At 36.7% G+C, this 17,046-nt stretch overlaps 1 protein-coding gene across 1 annotated transcript; it reads left to right on the top strand.

Moving 5' to 3' along the window:
* Nucleotides 1–1,021: 1,021 nt before the first annotated feature.
* LOC104392495 (nucleoporin p58/p45-like) lies at nucleotides 1,022–16,844 on the top strand (the record flags this gene model as incomplete). The annotated part of the gene is made up of 12 exons (XM_010001900.1): nucleotides 1,022–1,067; nucleotides 2,469–2,636; nucleotides 3,986–4,021; nucleotides 5,122–5,271; nucleotides 6,881–7,015; nucleotides 7,767–7,877; nucleotides 10,467–10,491; nucleotides 10,978–11,043; nucleotides 11,799–11,973; nucleotides 13,287–13,366; nucleotides 14,046–14,164; nucleotides 16,762–16,844. Coding segments are annotated over exons 1-12 (1,194 nt in total), but the record flags the coding sequence as incomplete, so codon positions are not given.
* Between the last annotated feature and the right edge of the window lie 202 nt (nucleotides 16,845–17,046).

The raw sequence follows: 17,046 nt of genomic DNA, 5'->3' as shown, positions 1-17,046 counted from the left end.
TTAGTATAGAACTTAAGTTCCTTTGCTTCATGCCTGTTTAATGTAGGCTTCCTGTGATTAAAATCAGCAAGTTTAAATAATACATATTTATTCAAAAACATTTTTCTCAGTGTAGTTCCTGAAGCAAGAAAGTCTTTTCTTGTTGATCTGCGCTTATTAAAAACTACCTGTTGGTTTTAAATATTTTTATTGTTTAATTTTTGCTGTTCTAGCCAACTTTTTATTCTGTTAAAAAAGGTAAAAGTTCAACAAGTGCTAATCAATAGCAGTATGGTACTCTGCAGGTATTTATTCTTACAAGCAGGACAAGTCTTCAGGGCTATTGGTCAAGGAGTATCACAGAGGAAGAGACCTTTTCACTGCTGATGATTGGTGAAAGAATCCCTGTGGGATGGTTTTCTTGGGAACATGTTTGAGACTATTAAAAAGTAGCTGTTGTTCTTCTGAGCTGGGTCTAGGACATTGCCAGTTGTTGGGAGGAAAGGGGCTGTATTTGTGTAGTCCAAGCATAACGATTGTTGATCAGTGTGACCAGTCAAAGATGATATTCTGGTGGCCCAGAGCCTATGTGGTATGCTGGCCTACTTAATTCCTGCATTCTACCCATAGCAGTTCAAGTACTTGTGTTTTCTCTTTTTGTTAATCAGTGTTCTGTCTAGTGTGCTTTAGCCAGGTGCAGTGCTTTGTTGTAGTTCTAAAGTTAGAGCTGAAGACCTGAGCTCCTCTTCCTTCCACCTGTGGGGGAGAGTAGATAGTCCTTCTGGCACATGATTTTTCCTACTGGTGAGAATGCTGCCATAGCTGTATTTGTACCTTTTGGTTTCTTTCTACCTTAAACCAACCAAACAAAAATGCTGCTTCATTTTGTCTGGAGATTTGCACCTATGGTGCTGAATTTCATGTTTTGTACCTTAGCTTTCTTCTACTGGAATTCTGAAACAAGAAGAATTTTACCTGAAAAATCATTTTGGTACTGGAAAAGGATGAGAAACATCAGCTCTTGATTAGTGAGAGAAGCACCATGTTATATATTGAAGCTTCCAAGCAGTTAGGTCATGGTGCTCTTGGTATGTTGAAATTTTGGGAATGAAGAAAACTGAAATGGTTTAGCTCCTGTGAAGTGGGATGATTAATGGATCTGTGTCCTTCTAAACTTCCTGGCTGCTCTGTTTCCTCAATTGCTTATTTTAAGAATATCTTGCACCTAGCTTTTGAACTTAAACCAACTTTTGCTGGGCTTGCCAAGATCACTTTTGTAGATGTTTTGAAAACTCCTAATGTAAAAGATAAATACAGCTTTTTAAAACAAATTTCATTAAAAAATTACTTTTGTTATGTCTAGGAGCTTCCCTTCATGCAAAAAGATAGAGGAGATGAGGGAACATTGTAATAGTGAAAACCTGGAGCATAAATTACTTCTTGACAGCTGTTACCCTGAAATCTAAATTGCATTTTGTTTCAATGCTACTGTTGTATGTATGCAAAATGTCTAAGAGAAAATTTACCTAGTTTCTAGAAAAGTGTAAAATCCTGCTTTCATTTGTAACTACAAATAAGTGATTCACTTGATCTTTTGTCAATTTAAGATAAAAACTTTTAAAGTCTGGCTCCCAGTACCTGTAATTTTTTTGGTTACAGTTAATGTTTCTTGTATTCCCCCAGGTTTTGTACAATAGCTTAATGCATTTTCTGCTAAATGTAAAATTTGTTCTACATTTGCCATGAAACTTCTAGAATGTTTAGTTACCCAAAATAAGTAAGAAAGGCTTAATTTTTCTGGTGATAACTCATCTGTGATTTGCTCCTTCATCTGTGAAAATAGCTCTGGAAGTTTATTTTTGTAATGTTCTGACATGTACACAGTCAGAAAATAAAGGATGGTAGGCATAGGACTGCTTTGGTTTGCACCTCTAGGGAAGGATGGGCTTTTGGCTAGAAAGTGAATTTATGCATCAGTGTGTTTTGGTGGTAAGGAAGGGCAAAGTTGCACTGCTGATGCCGGTGGTTGGGTGTCTGTGCTTATTATTACTTTAGAATGAAATAAAATAATATTGGTTGAGGATTCTGGTCAGAGGTGTCTAACTGTACTTGCAACCTGCTTTGAAAATATGTTCTTGCAGGTTTGTTGTCATCTTTGTGCTGCTTTCTAGCATCTGTTCTCTCATTTCTGTAGTTCAGGGAGAATAATTAGGCAGAACTAATGAGAGTTGAATGAGAACTAATGGAGAGAAGTTCAAATTTCCCGCTGGTCTAGCAACATGTATCAGCTCAGCAAGGAGCTGAATAAATCTGGGAGCTGGTGTCAGGGAAGCTGTGTGAGTTACAGAGCTGTAGGAGGAAAGGCTTCTTTCTCCTTGGTGGCAGCAAACTTGGACTCTTGTCTTATCCAGCTGCATGGTTGTGGTTTGTGAAAACGAATGATGGCATGGGAAAGAAGCTGGAATAAGAGGGGGGGTTTGGAAAAAAAGCATTGCTAATAGACTTATTTTGTAATAGCTCAACAGGAGGACTTAATTTTGGAACTCTGGGCTCTTCCACTGCTACAGCAACTACATCAGCTCCTTCAGTGGGCTTTGGGAGTGGACTTTTTGGATCAAAACCAACCACTGGCTTTACACTGGGAGGCACCAGTACAGGTAGAAAAAATTCTTGTCCAGCACACATTTGAATAAACAGTAAAGAAATTTATTATCTATTCACAAAAACTGGGTCATCATCATGTGATTACTTTTTTTTCCATAGTTCTGTAGCTCAGAGTATTACTTACATAGTTTTGTAAGAAGGCTTTATTGAACACATTAAAAAGTCATTCATTGAGACTTACACAATATTAATGCTGCAGAAACACAAACACAGTTACCAGAAATCTATGCCTGGACCTATGTGTAGATTGTTTCATAATTTGAGTTGTGTTATTTTCTAGAAATCTGACTCTTCATCCAGGATGCCCAAAATTCTGATTTAAGAATGATGTATATTTTGATCTGAAAAACGTTATAAAACATTGAAGTTGTTAGTATTTATAATGTGATCTTTGTAATCCTGCAGGTATAAATGTTTCTGGTTCTGTTGTTTGAGGGTTTTTTTAATGTTAGCAATATGCATTAAGAATTTATTGTCTTCTTTGGTATCTAATTCCACCTATGAACATATAAATTCTTATAGGAGTATTGAAGTACAAAATAATAGAACTTATCTGACAGGAGGGGTTTGGTGTTTTTTTTTAGCCATCCTGAAGACATAGCTTAATGAATTTTATTTTGGCTCTCTTATAACAAAATGGTCTGGGTTTTTTTTTTCCTGTGTGTTTGTATGAGTAGATAAGGGAAGTTCTAAGAATGAATCTGTTAGAAATAAATTTCAGAGTAAACTCAAAGCCTATATTACTGTGCTTGGCTACATTGAAAGCTAAAAGAAAATTACTTCAGTAAATCTTTTGCCCTTCTAACCAGAAGGCTTTTAAATATGAAACAGCAAAGCACCATGTTCAAAATAATCACTTGAAATTACCAGTGGGGTAGAAATCGTAAACCAAGACACAGCCTTTTACAAAGAATTGGACTCTGTAATCCTCTTTATTATTCCATAAATCTACAGTTTTACATGCTAATGTTACATACTGCCATATGGCTGAAAAAATACTTGCTAAGATTACTAGTTTCCATATTATTTTTTACTTTCATTTACTTAAACTTTCAAACAATTTGCTATACTGCTGTGTTAACATCAGCTTCACTGTTGGCAGATTCTTATAAAGAAAAATAACTTTTTTGAGTCAGTTATGTTTTGATTTGTGCTGCTGATGCTTACAAATACTGTTTTGTATTAATGATTTGCTTTCAACATAATACAGAAACAACTTGTATATATTCTCTCATAATATGTTATTTCACTGTTTTGTTTCATGTTTTTTAACTATTGTAACTGCTTTGTGGTCTTCAACTACTATTGTTATTCTGTTTGTTTTGTTTTTTTCTTAAAGCAGGAACAGCAACAACTATTGCTACAGGACTGACACTAGGTAAGGACCTCATTTAGATTTTGGTGTTATACAGAGGTAAATCTTTCTTGTAATGTAGAAAGTTAGTGGTCATATGTCAGCTTTTTCCCCATCATAATTGCAGTCTGCTTTGCAGCCCAGATGTTAAGGCTGCAAATCAGAGTGGAACCCTGTAGTTCTGGGCAGTTACTTGTTGTTCTGTTCCCATACAACAGTGACAGTGGTCATAGTGGACTTATACTTTGTATTTGTCACCCTAATGAGTTTCAACCTTCAGCAGAGGTAGAATACCTTCTAAAATAATTCTTCTTACAGAATTTCTTGCTCTTAGGAAGTCCATGTGAACAGGTTTGTTTGATAATCACCTCTTGTGGAAGAATAAAGAGGGTCAAACTGCAAAGGGATCTTTGGAATATTTTACTCCTGTTTCTCTGATCATCTTTAGAGACTATTTTTCAGCTGTCATTAGAAATACAGAAATATGTGGGTAGTTTTGGGTTTTGTTTTCTTGTTAAATGCCAGCAACTGAGAACTGAGGAGAAATTGAGCTTGAGTATCAAATGTTGGAGTGGTACTGTAATACAGCAGTCCAAGAACTTAGGAAGCTGTGCTGTGAATAAATAGAAGAAAATGGTGATGGATAAAGAAGCAAATGAAATGGGTAGAAGGAAGGAGCAGCAGCAGCTAACCCAGGGAAGATTGTGTGATGCATAATCATATATGGCAGTTGGGTAATATGCAGGTGTTCTCATTTTGGTGTGCGTGTCCAACTGAGAATTTTTAGTCTGTATTTTGGGCATTGTTTAGCTCTATCTACCAATATTTTGCTGCTTCTATTAGATGCTCTTGCTGGGATATCTTCTTTTTATATTTACTGTTTTTTATTATATACAATGATATAATCATTAGTCACTAGGAATCCTGGACAAAAATGTCTGTGCAATTTATGTAAACCTTTGAAATTATCTGAAGATGCTGTGGGGCTATTTTACTTGATTCAAGTGATCTTGTATGGTGTCATGCTCATAATGGTTAAATGGGAATAAATCAAAAAAGAGGTTGAGCACTCGTTCTCAAACAGAATGTTTTAAGAGTGATAATTGGTTTTTGATTTCTTTTAGGTACACCTGCCACCACAGCAGCTACCACAGGCTTTAGTTTAGCTTTCAACAAACCTGCAGGTTCAGCCACGCCATTTGCTTTACCTGCTGCTTCTACCTCAGCGAGTGGCCTGTCATTATCATCTGCTCTTACATCGACTCCTGCAGCAGGTAGGGAAGTGTTTAGGCATTTTGTGGTTTTTTGTGGTGTATTTTTGTTTGGCTTTTTAACAACATAACTTTATGGTAAAGCAGTTCTACACACTGTTTCTCTAGTGTTTACATAACTTTGTGGTAGTTAAATGTCACAGTTTGACTCAGGTTCAATGACAATGCTCTCAATCCCCTCCCACCCAGGTAGGGAAGGAGAGAGAGGAAAAGAGAGAGACTTTGCTGGGTTGAAAACTGAACTACACAGCTTTAATTAAACACCAATGATGTTCAGATATGTGCACAAGCATCTTGCCTCCCCCTGTCCCCAGCAACTCCCACAGGATCTCCTGAGCTGTGAACAGTCCCAAGAAATCCCAGAGCTGCTGGAGAAAGCACAGAGTGATGAGGGTCAGGAGAGCTCGAGCCTGGGGGTCGATGGGGATGGATGGACGGAGGCCTCCCTGGACTCCAGCTATGGATGGATGAGAAGGGAAGAAGAAGCAGGAAGGAAGGTGTCTTCTGTGATCTCTGACCTTCCTCTGAGCTTACATAGATCTATGGAATGGAATATCTCTGGACAATTTTGCTGTCTAATTCAGCCTCCTATGGGGCATTGTAGATCTCCCCATAGTGTCTGAGCTGGCAGAGCGAAGGTGTGACCTTGAAGACCCAGCAGTTAGAAAAATAATCCACTGTTACCAGTTTTAGTTGAAACACTCCAGTGCTAGTTAAAAGAGAGCTTACATCAGTAAAAGGAAAATTGGCTTCATCCTAGCTCAAACCAGGACATTAAATAAGAAGGTTTATTGAACTTCACTAGTTCTAAATTTGAGTACCCTAATGCAGATAGATTTATGGTTATGTAGAGGACAGTATACCATGTGATACAGGCAACTTGTAATTAAATAATTGGAAGTGTAGCAAGAGCTGATTTGTCCTATAAAATCATCAATTTTGTTATTGTTAACCCCACTGAAGGTTGAAAGCTTTCTATTTGCGCAGCTGAGAAGTCTGGAAAGTGTCCACCTATTTTTAGTTTACTAGTTAACCATTTCAAGCCATCTAGTAGAAACAAGGATTTTTGCAGTGTAGTTCTCATACTGGCCCATGCCTGTCATATTTGACTCGGCTAAACTGCGCTGGGCATAATGATAATTAAGATGGGAGTTAATTTTTCTTAACTTCAGGAGTTGGTATTTGAGCTGAACTATCCGTGCCCTCTGTCCCTTTATGCCTGCGGTCTTTCTCTGCATAGTTCTTCCCTATCCTGTCCAAAGCTGGGTTGCTTAATTCCAGAGGAAGGCTCAAACTACCAGGGAAATCACCTTTATAATCAGTCTTGTGTAAAATATTTTAATGTTTCATATAAAGCATTAGCATTTCAGCATTTTAATATAAAAATTCAATAGCACTTGTTAGATCCATGATGTGTTAAATTAATTTTATAGAACGAAATCACATCATTCTAAAGTCTCTATGACTTTGGAAAATCTGCTGAAAATAAAAACAGTGATTGAGTTTATCCACTTATAATAAAGATGCTATTCAGACCTTTCTGTTTTTTCAGGTTGTCTGTAGACGTATTTGAATGCACTGTCTGCATGAAGTTGATTTGCTTTCTCTGCAGGAACTACTGGCTTTACTTTAAATTTGGGTGGCACAACTGCTCCAACTACAACTGCCTCCACAGGCCTTTCCTTAGGAGGAGCTTTAGCAGGTTTAGGAGGTTCACTCTTCCAGAATACAAGCACAGCAGCAACAGGTGAAGGTTACATTAGTTTTTTCCTCGTTCTGTCTCAAAGCATTGAAATTTACCGTGCGGTTGTATAAATTCATAATGTAAGATCTGATTTGTATAATATCATAACACTGAAAGTGTGAAAAACACTAATTTTTAAGTGTTACATGTAAGAACAGTGTAGAGCACTGGGCAATAATAATGAAATCTGAAATAATTGCCTTCCTTCTTGTTCTTGAATTCAAGTGTACTTAGCACTTTAAAAAATGAAAAAGGAAAGATTTTGTCATTGCCATGATCAACTTAAGCAAGTCAATCATAAATGGAAGAGGGCCATGACATACAGGTGTCTCTAACTGCAGAGAGGTTGAAAGCTTCTTGTTTAAATGGCTTTTGGTCTGAATAAAATCTGTTAGTATTGTCACTTCATGATTTTCCTGTCTTTTTCAGCTCTAGAGAAGAAATTTCTTGCTCCATGTTGTAGTCTTGCTAACACTGCCCGTAAACTCTAAATTAAACAGAAAGGTACTTAAGATGCTGATAAGTTAGCTATCTAGTTAGCTGCCTAGTAATGTGAAGAAATTACATCAAAGGTTTGCATACAGTTGCATGAAACTTCATGCAATCTGTTTTCCTCCCTGTTTATTTTGCATATTTTTAAATCCAAATGTAGTAAACGGGCACTGAAGCTGCAAATATGATTGTATGTGCTTTTAGTTTAAAACAAGTTCTAATTATTAGCATTTTAAATAAATTCTGTTTGGGTTTCTTGCAGGACTTGGGCAGAATGCTTTGAGTTTGACTCTGGGGACAACTGCGACTCCTTCGACTACTGCCAATGAAGGTCTCGGTGGCATTGATTTTAGTAGTTCTTCAGACAAAAAAAGTAAGTTTTAAAACATTCTTACTTTTTTTAGCTGAGAAAATTATCAGCACCACAGCAAAGACACTATTTCATTGTGTTACTGATGTGGAATTGAAGCTGGTAACTTTTAACATCTCCCAGCCCTGCTCCCACAAGGCATTTCAGTTAATTTAATTCTTAGATATTGTGTTTATATAGAAGAATGTAAAGTAAATTTATTTGGAGTTAAATATAACTCAAGATCATAGTTGCAAGCTAGTTTCTCGATTCCTGAGCCTTTTGGGAGTGAAAGCTCATGGGGCCGTTTGCTGAAAAGCTGTGGCAGATTTCTTCTGTACAGCTGTATGTCAAGTAGCCACTAGAGGGGGGAGCAGAGCTATGTTTAAGTGAAGCGTTGCAAATACCCTAAGTACTCGTTTGAAACCAGCTTTGTCTACCTGTAACAGGTCTTCAACTTCTTTGCTTTTTTAATTTGACAGTCTACACAATAAAAGCCCTATTTTTAGCTGTTACTCTTCAAAGCTGTACTTGTGGTGGTCCGTAGTTCTGATGCATTCTATCAGGTTGTTAAAACTAGTTATAAAAAACTCTCTGTGGTAGATTTAGAGTAATAAGGGAATATTGGGCATTGACATATTGACACTTAATAATTTGTCTTGCTTCTATACTTTCAGAGTAAGTTTAACTAAAGCTTATTCTGAATTGTGTGTTTTCTCTGGAGAATCAGTATTGTTAACTTAATCTCTTTATTGCGTTCAGTACCCAAATTTTAGATTAGGTATTCTGTAGCTAGAAGAGAAGGAAATGTAGAAACTCCGTGAAACCATCTTTGCAGAATAATGTAGGTTATGGAGACTTAGTTTTTCATACTTGTACAAGAGTACAAGTGTCGACTGTCCAAATTGGACACTTGCTCTGCACGATGTTGTTTTAGGGATAATTACTGATACTGAGAATGATGAAAAAGCTCAGATTCCAGGGTTCTTCTGGGATTGAAATTACTATAATATTAGAAGGTCACAACACTTCCATAATATACAAGTATCTTAAAATGAGGACCAGGGAATCACACACTCAATCTACTTCAGTCTAACATCTCCCAGCTCTTAGGGTAGAAACTTGAATGAGTATCTGAATTGGAACTGGGTGCTTCAGGCTGTTGCTGTCAGGATGATAAGCAGAGATCCTTTAGCCAAGCAGTAGAAAATGTCAAAGGAGGCCGTTTTTTTTAGTTTTCTTTAATTTTAAATTTAGGTTTTAGTTCAGGAGTGTTTCCTGTAGCAGATGGTTCTGACAAATATCCCTACCTGGGTGCTGCTACTCAGTTTTGTCAATACAGTTGTATGTACTGCTGTATGAGGAACTGTGTAAAGCTTTGAGGGTGGTGGTTTTATGGTTTTGGGTTTTTAATTTTTTTCCTTCATGAAGAAAAGGGAGGAGATGCAGCTACTGAAAACAAGTGTCCTAGGAATCCCAGGACAGATAGGCACTACCACCTTTGTTCTCAGTTCTGGAATTGCTTATAAAAAACTTCTCCTTACGGAGAATGAAGACTAACTGTCTAGTATTTCTTTAAACACAGCTGCAGGAAAAGAATCTCTTCTTATACATATTTTAGTCATGTATAGCTAAAAAATACCAAAAAATTAAGGACTGGAGCACTCACCCAGAAAGTAGCTAAATCTGATTTCCATCTGCATTTTCTACTGTGTTGTTCTAGTGTACAGGGAAAAAAAGTGGCTGGAGAGAAAGTAAAGTATACTTAGTTTTCTGCCTGAGGCAGGAGTCCTAAATTCTGGGGTTTATGCCTTTTTTTTTTTTTTTGCCACTTCCCCAGTTACGTGTTGAAATTTTTTGCCTTTGCAAAAGGCATAGGGAATTATTTGAGATTCCATTGACATTAGCATTGGTATTAGCTACATAATTAGCTGCATAGCTGCTTTCTGACTTGTTGGCACTGAGAGGAAAGTGAGAATGTGAATTGTGTCCAGCTGAAGATGATCAACCTCACTTCTTGGGCTTTTGGAGTGCATGTTTCTCGTAGCAGAATGCTATGGTATGGGATGTGGTTACCCTATTATGCACTTGATTACTCAGAGGTATTTCGCATCCACAGATGCAGTTTGGAGTGTATAGGTAGTAGGTAAAGAGTAACATCTTCAGTTCTGGAAAACACATTTATTACTGAATTGAATACAATAGCAGAATGCTTAATGAAGTCAAATGGACAAACCTTAATTACCTTTATATTTGAGAGGAAACTGCTACTGCTGACTTAAATACTGAGTATTTTGTGGGTGTAGGTCTGAGTTGTGGTTGCAAAAGCAGGCACTGATTTGTTATGCAGCTGCAGTTGTTTATGCATTTCTAGTGACACCAGATGTTTTGTGTTACTGTGTGCAAAGAAATTAGCACCTTTACTGTTGAACCATTGTTCTTGAAGTTCTATTTATCTGTGAAGGGGGATCAAATTAAAACCTATGTTTTTTTTATGGCTAGCCTAGGCTATTTTTCTTATCAGGAGAAATCAAGCAGATTGTAGTAATTACTACAATCTCATTAAGGTTGTTTTGTTTTTTCCCCAAAGTTTTATTTGTTTTTGTTTTCTAGGTGACAAAACCGGAACAAGACCAGAGTAAGTGTTGAGATTTTCTTTGCATTCTGTTATTATTAGAAAACAGCTGAACTAAATACAGAATCACAGAATCATTATGGTTGGAAAGGATCTCTAAGATCAGAGAGTCCAACCATCCATACACAAAAAGAAGTTTGCTTTTATCCTGCCTTTGACCTCAAAAAAGGAACAAATAATCAAGTTTTGCATTATGGACAATGGTGGTTTATAATTTTAAACATTGCCATTTTTCCATCAAATGCAATACCAACTTTTATCTGGCAACTGCTACAGGCTGGTCATGTCTGAAAAATGATTTCTGCAAATATGTACAATGCTCACACCACGAGCTTGGACCCTGGCATAGTATCTATGTGCATTAATCCAAATCATTCCTAGTTGTGGCATAGGTGTAATTAGTTACTTGAATGTTTGTTATATTTAGTAGTTGTGCAAAAACGTTTGGCAGTACTAAAGCACCATCTAAACATGCACTGTCTCTTGTAGGGATAGCAAAGCCCTAAAGGATGAAAATCTACCTCCAGTAATCTGTCAAGATGTAGAAAATTTACAGTAAGTAGTGGTTCTTATTTATGATAGTGGAATAGCTAATGTATTGTATGCAATGTGATGCTCTGTGACAAAAAGACCCTACTGCAGGCTGAATGCAGAGTAACCTAGTAGCCCAAGGCCTTCTGACAGGTTGACCTTGGGAACAGAATAGGCAAGTAGTTCTAGTGGCTGAAATCTAAGACCGTTTTTAATTTTTCAGCCTCTCTTCCATGCATGGAAAAAAATGGGCATGCCTAACAAATATACTCGTATACTCTTAGAATCTGATCCATCTCTCCCTGGGAGTATTAAGCTTGTGCCACATACATAGTAAATATTGAGACTTAAGTCTGTGTTGCACATGCATGGTGGATCTCACACAGGATAGAGAGAACAGCAAAAGAGCCTTTCCTCAGACAGGAAGGAGGCAAGTTGTAGATTTATCATAGAGGCTGTATGTCACTCTTAATTAATTCAAAGTAGTGATCACTTCTACATATGTGCTATGTATTGTAATATATATTTTAAATAATTCACATATATCTTAGCTTGTCAGGGTTCAGCATAATATGTTTAAACACTTGCCTTTTTTTTACAGTAAAAGCACGCTAGGTGTTAGGATAACGTTAAGCTCTATGGTAATTTTACTCTTCAGTACTTAATTTTGGAAAAGTTAATAGCTATTTAAATAATGTGACTGAAAGGTAAACACATGGGTGCTTCAGGTTCAATAATTGTTTCTTTCCTTCCCACCCCCATCTTTTTCCCTTCCCCAGGAAATTTGTGAAAGAACAAAAACAAGTTCAGGAAGAAATTAGTAGAATGTCCTCTAAAGCAATGCTTAAAGTACAAGAAGACATTAAAGCTTTGAAACAACTTCTGTCTGTAGTTGCCAGTGGATTACAAAGGAACACTCTTAATATTGACAAGCTGAAAGTGGAAACTGCACAGGTATAGTTGAATATAAGTTTTGCTATGTAGAGTTTGTATGTTGGTTGTTTCATATAGGGTAACTAGCCATCGTCATCAGTCAAGTTAACACCTGTCCAAGCTGAAAGAGTAGTAAACAAACTGAAAAACTGAATCACGTCTAATCTGTTTGAAGTTCTGGGAGAGACCGAATCCGTTACATCAGTTTTTTCAGATAAGTACAAGAACAGTAAAGTTCCTTTTGTTCAGGAAAGCACTCCTGTATAGCAAAGGCAACAGAAGGGAATGTGTGCCTACTTTAGCTCCGTTTCACCTATGTATTCAGCTGCTAGTGAAGACACATTTGTAATAACATGCTGGATTCTGGAGCAGCAGAAATGCAAGTATGTTTTCTTCTGATGCCTTTAAAAAAAAACAAAACAAAACACACACACACAAAAAAACCAACCAAACAAAAAACACAGCATAAAATTTCAAGGACTAGAATATCTTAACTAGTACTAGTATTCATTTAGTGAAGATGAGTCAACTGTCTACGAGTCTGCATCTTAATTTTGCATCCAGTTTGAGCTCAAGTTTTGATGCAAGTCCTTTTGAAGATAAGTTCTCTATCACTTTCTCTTTTCATCTGGCATGTCAAGATTGCTGGCTGTATAAGAACGTTATTTTATTCTAAAATGAAAATGTTGATGATTTTTCTGTATCTTTTGATACCAAAAGAAAATACTCTATAGCTGTGCTTTGCCAACAGTTTTGTGTGGAAACAAAATTCTCGTATTTCTGTAAGTGATGCGGTTGAGAATGATCAGTGAGCCAGGCACTGAGAAATTCTTAATGGTAGTTACTAGTATTAAACAAAAGTGTATGCTGTAATTATCATGCATTAAAAGATCGTTTCCATAGAAAAAGAGGCATTTAACTATTTTTTTTAAATAAAATAATCCGTTTTGTTCTGTTTCTTCTCTTTTAGGTGTCATTTCTTGCACATGACTTTTTTTTTAATTTTTTTCCATTAGTCCTCAGTAATTGTAACAAGATTTCTGAAGTAAACCAGAAATTAGATGTTATCTCTGACAGTTTTGTACAGCATTTTCTCAATTTCTGAATGCACAGTGTGCTTCCAGCAGGTGTTATTTGTTTCCTCCCCAAATTTGTTGGTATTTGCAAGTCTTTGACTTTCTGGCAGTCTTTTCTTTGAAGAATTTCCAGTCAGATTCTATCATGGTATTAACTTGAATACATTAAGAAAATATTTTATATGAATGAGTTTTAGCTATTTTTCTATTTGAACACATCATACGGAACCTTATCTTTTATGAATTTTCCCTATTTAGGAGCTAAAGAATGCAGAAATAGCATTGCGAACACAGAAGACTCCTCCTGGTCTCCAGCATGAAAATACAGCCCCAGCAGAGTGAGTTACTGTTATTTGTAAGAAATAGTCAGTAATATAACTGGGAGAAGAAAAGGTTCTGGGGATACCCTGTAGCAGCCTTTTGATATTTAAAAGGTACTTATAAGAAAGATGGGGACAAACTTTTTTTATCAGGGCCTGTAGTGGTAGGACAAGGGATAATTATTTTAAACTAAAAGAGGGTGGATTTAGACTAGATAAAAGGAAGAAGTTTTTTATTATGAAGGTGAAACACCAGAACAGATTGCCCATAGAGGTATGAGATGCCCCAGCCCTGGAAACATTAAAGATGGGTTGCATGGGGCTCTTAAGCAACCCAGTCTAATTAAAGATGTCCCTGCTCAGTTCAGGGAGGCTAGACTAGCTGACCTTTAAAAGGTCTCTTCCAACCCAGCACATTTTATGATTCTTTGAACTTCATAATAGGATTTTTTTTTCTGCTTCTTGTAACACTTGTACTGAATGCTTCACAAAATCATTATTTCATTTCTACAGTTAATTTATCTTACAGACATGAGAAATAGTCTTTGCTCTTTCCACTAGTAGAGGGATGTCATGAATGTCATAGAACATAACTTGCAATGGATTAAATAAAAATTGGCAGTAAATATAGGTCAGATTAAAAAATAGTGGCAAAGTAGTGAAATGTAATCATTATTTCATTGTTCTACTCATCCAGCTACTTCAGAATCTTGGTCGAGCAGTTTGAAGTACAGCTGCAGCAATACAGGCAACAAATAGAAGAACTGGAAAATCATCTTGCTACTCAAGCAAATAATTCACATATAACTCCCCAAGGTAAATGTTGCAATTTTTAAGTTTCAAACATAAAAGTAAATAATCTCGTACGTATGAGAAAACCTTAGTAACTAATCTTTTGTTGTTGGCTTTTTGTATTTAATATACGTGAGTAAGTGTTCAGATAGATTCAGCAGTTGTTCAATGTAAAGGTGTGGAGTTAAAGGTTAACTTCATAAAGGTTCTTGTGCTTTTTAAGATGGATCCAGTTTTTCAGGTGCAATTTGTAAGCCTGATTTGTTGTGCATAGAAATCTGGATACCTAGATTTGTAGGAGCAGAAATCACAACTTGTGAAAAATGGGGAAATAAAACAGCATGGTATGTTTTACACTCTTGTTATGTCTGACATAGGCACCATTCTTATAAAAGAACTTTGAGTTTTCTCTAGATTTAGCTAGGACACTTGTATAGGAGCTAGAAATGGATGCTTGGGTCTCTTAGTGGGCCCAGGGCATGTCTGAGATGTTTTTACATTCAGGTGGACTCTAGTTTTGTGCTGCCTTTTCTGACAATGTTGATCCATCTGCATTTTGCTTCTTTACAATTCCTAGTGAACTTATAAATGTCAAGGGAAGATTTCCACTCACCTCAATATTGCTTGGTCTATTGATGCTGCTCTGCTTCCAAATAATTTTTATTTCTTTTGCCTTTGTCTATTATTCCTGTGGTTAACCTAGCAGTGAGGAAATCTTTTCACTTTGCTTTCTGTCTTACTCTGTCCCATTCCACTAATATGCCCTTTTCTGTCCACCTGTTATTTTAAGATGAGGTCTTTATACAGCAGAGGTGATTACCTATAGAAGATACTGGAATGTCTTCACAGTTGTAGATCATGGATTATTATTTTTTTCCCCCTCCCTCTGTAAACACTCAGAAATGATGCAGTTGTTTGGCATGTAAAGGTCCTTTCAGAAGGCTATCTTGTGAAAAAAGGAGGCATGGGGACAAAGATCACTGGGATATTTTCTCAGAAAGGTGCTCAGTAGTATTTCTTCTATAAATCTGAGTTGGGTGATGCTAACAAAACATGGAAGTGAGCATTGCCATCCATTATATCCATCTCCCTACCTTCAGCATCTCGCTATTACAAAGCTGATGTCTTAACACCTTCTGTTTTGCATTGGGCTGTCTGACCAGACAAATACAGATGTCTTCTCTGATAGCTCCAGATACAAATAGAAACTTTTCCTTAGTTTTGGAGCCTGTTGGTATTGCCTTCAGCTCTGACCCACTGAGAAAATGTAGTCTTGTTTGCTGCTGCGTCATTCAACCTTGGGAGAATCTCTCTAGTCAGAGAAAGCTGACCTCCAGACAGTCTCGTGGTTGGTTACTCTCCCTGTGGTCACAGACACGTGTGGGTTTTGGGCCATTTTAGATACAGGTTCTGCAATAAGCAGTAATTTCAAGCGAATGTCTTATTTGTGCCAAATGGTACTTGAGCATCTTGCCATCACAGGATGGTACCTATACTCTGGACTTCACATGTCAAAACCAACAGAACTGTGTAGATGTAGCTTCCAGATGGGAAGATCTGCTGAATCCTGAGTCATCTTATCTCCATGTGATCTTCTGGCCTGTCCAGAATGTGAAAGGGATGCCTTCACAGATTTTCCTTGAGTTTTTTCAGCAATTTCTGCTATAATTGGAAGGTTCCTTGCTTGTGTAGGCAAGGCCTAATCTGCTGTGCCATCATGTTCAGGCTGTCAGCAACTGATCTGGTTATCTGGACAACACTGTATTGCATGTGTAGGGTTTTACCATAGAGAAAAACCTTTTACCATACAGGAAAATAGGACCTGGAGTATCTTCAAATTTGAAGTGTCTAGTGTTCAGTATCAATAAGTTGCCTCCAGACTCTTTGGAAACTTGTCGCCAGTCTACCAAGATAATGCTTCTGCAACCCTGCAGGCTGGCACAAGATTTATTCCCCAGCTTTTCTTTTGCAGAAATGTATTTAAATTATAATGGAGAGATTTCCCTATGGAGAGGCAGATGTTTTAAGTTCAAGAATTATTGCTAGACTTACACATCTTCAAGAACTTCATAGCTACTATTTGCGTTTCTATAGGTTGTAGGCATCCTTCAGAGGAAACACAAACTGATTATTTTCACAGTGAAAAGACCACTTCAGCACATTTATGTCTTCCATTTTGATACATTGTTTCAGTGCTTCTCAGAAAAACATTTTTTGAGGGTAGAACACACATGCAAACACAAGAAAATCTGATGACAACCATATTTATGTAAAAATCAATGAGATAAAATGTTCCTGTGTAATTAGATAAAGTTAAATAATGTTTTTTAGCTTTGCTAAATTATAGGAAACTAATTACCATGTATACAAAAATCTGAGAAAAGAGTACTTTTCAAAATAAAATTTGAAGCCCTCTTAGAAAGTAGTCTTTGGGTGACTTGAGTCACCTAATTGCTCTCAAATTCTGTATTTCTTACAGACACTTAATTTGTCCTCATACAGTTGTTTTGTGCTTTGTTCTTTACAGGTTTTGGGTGAGCTTCTTGCTGTGATATAAACACTAAATATTTTTTCCTGGTAGTAAGATTGTTACTTACCAATATTTTATCTGTCTCTTACAGATTTGTCTATGGCTATGCAGAAAATCTATCAAACATTTGTAGCTTTAGCTGCACAACTTCAATCAATACATGAAAACGTAAAGGTATGTTGTTTTGATGTGTCCCTGTGTATTTAGTAGAAGAACTACAAACTCAGAAAATATTAGATCCTTTCAGGTGCTTTTTTCTATGAAATTAGCTGCTTTTAAAACTTTTCAAACTGTCCCACAGTCATTGTGGTTACAAAATGTTTTTCATTAACTCCTTTTCAATTGTTCAGCAATCTTTCCAATGCCTCTTTGAGCT

The sequence above is a fragment of the Chaetura pelagica genome, unplaced genomic scaffold (assembly GCF_000747805.2).
Source record: "Chaetura pelagica isolate M959 unplaced genomic scaffold, ChaPel_1.0 scaffold247, whole genome shotgun sequence".
Lineage (NCBI taxonomy): Eukaryota > Metazoa > Chordata > Aves > Apodiformes > Apodidae > Chaetura > Chaetura pelagica.
This window is presented reverse-complemented; position numbering and strand designations above follow the sequence as displayed.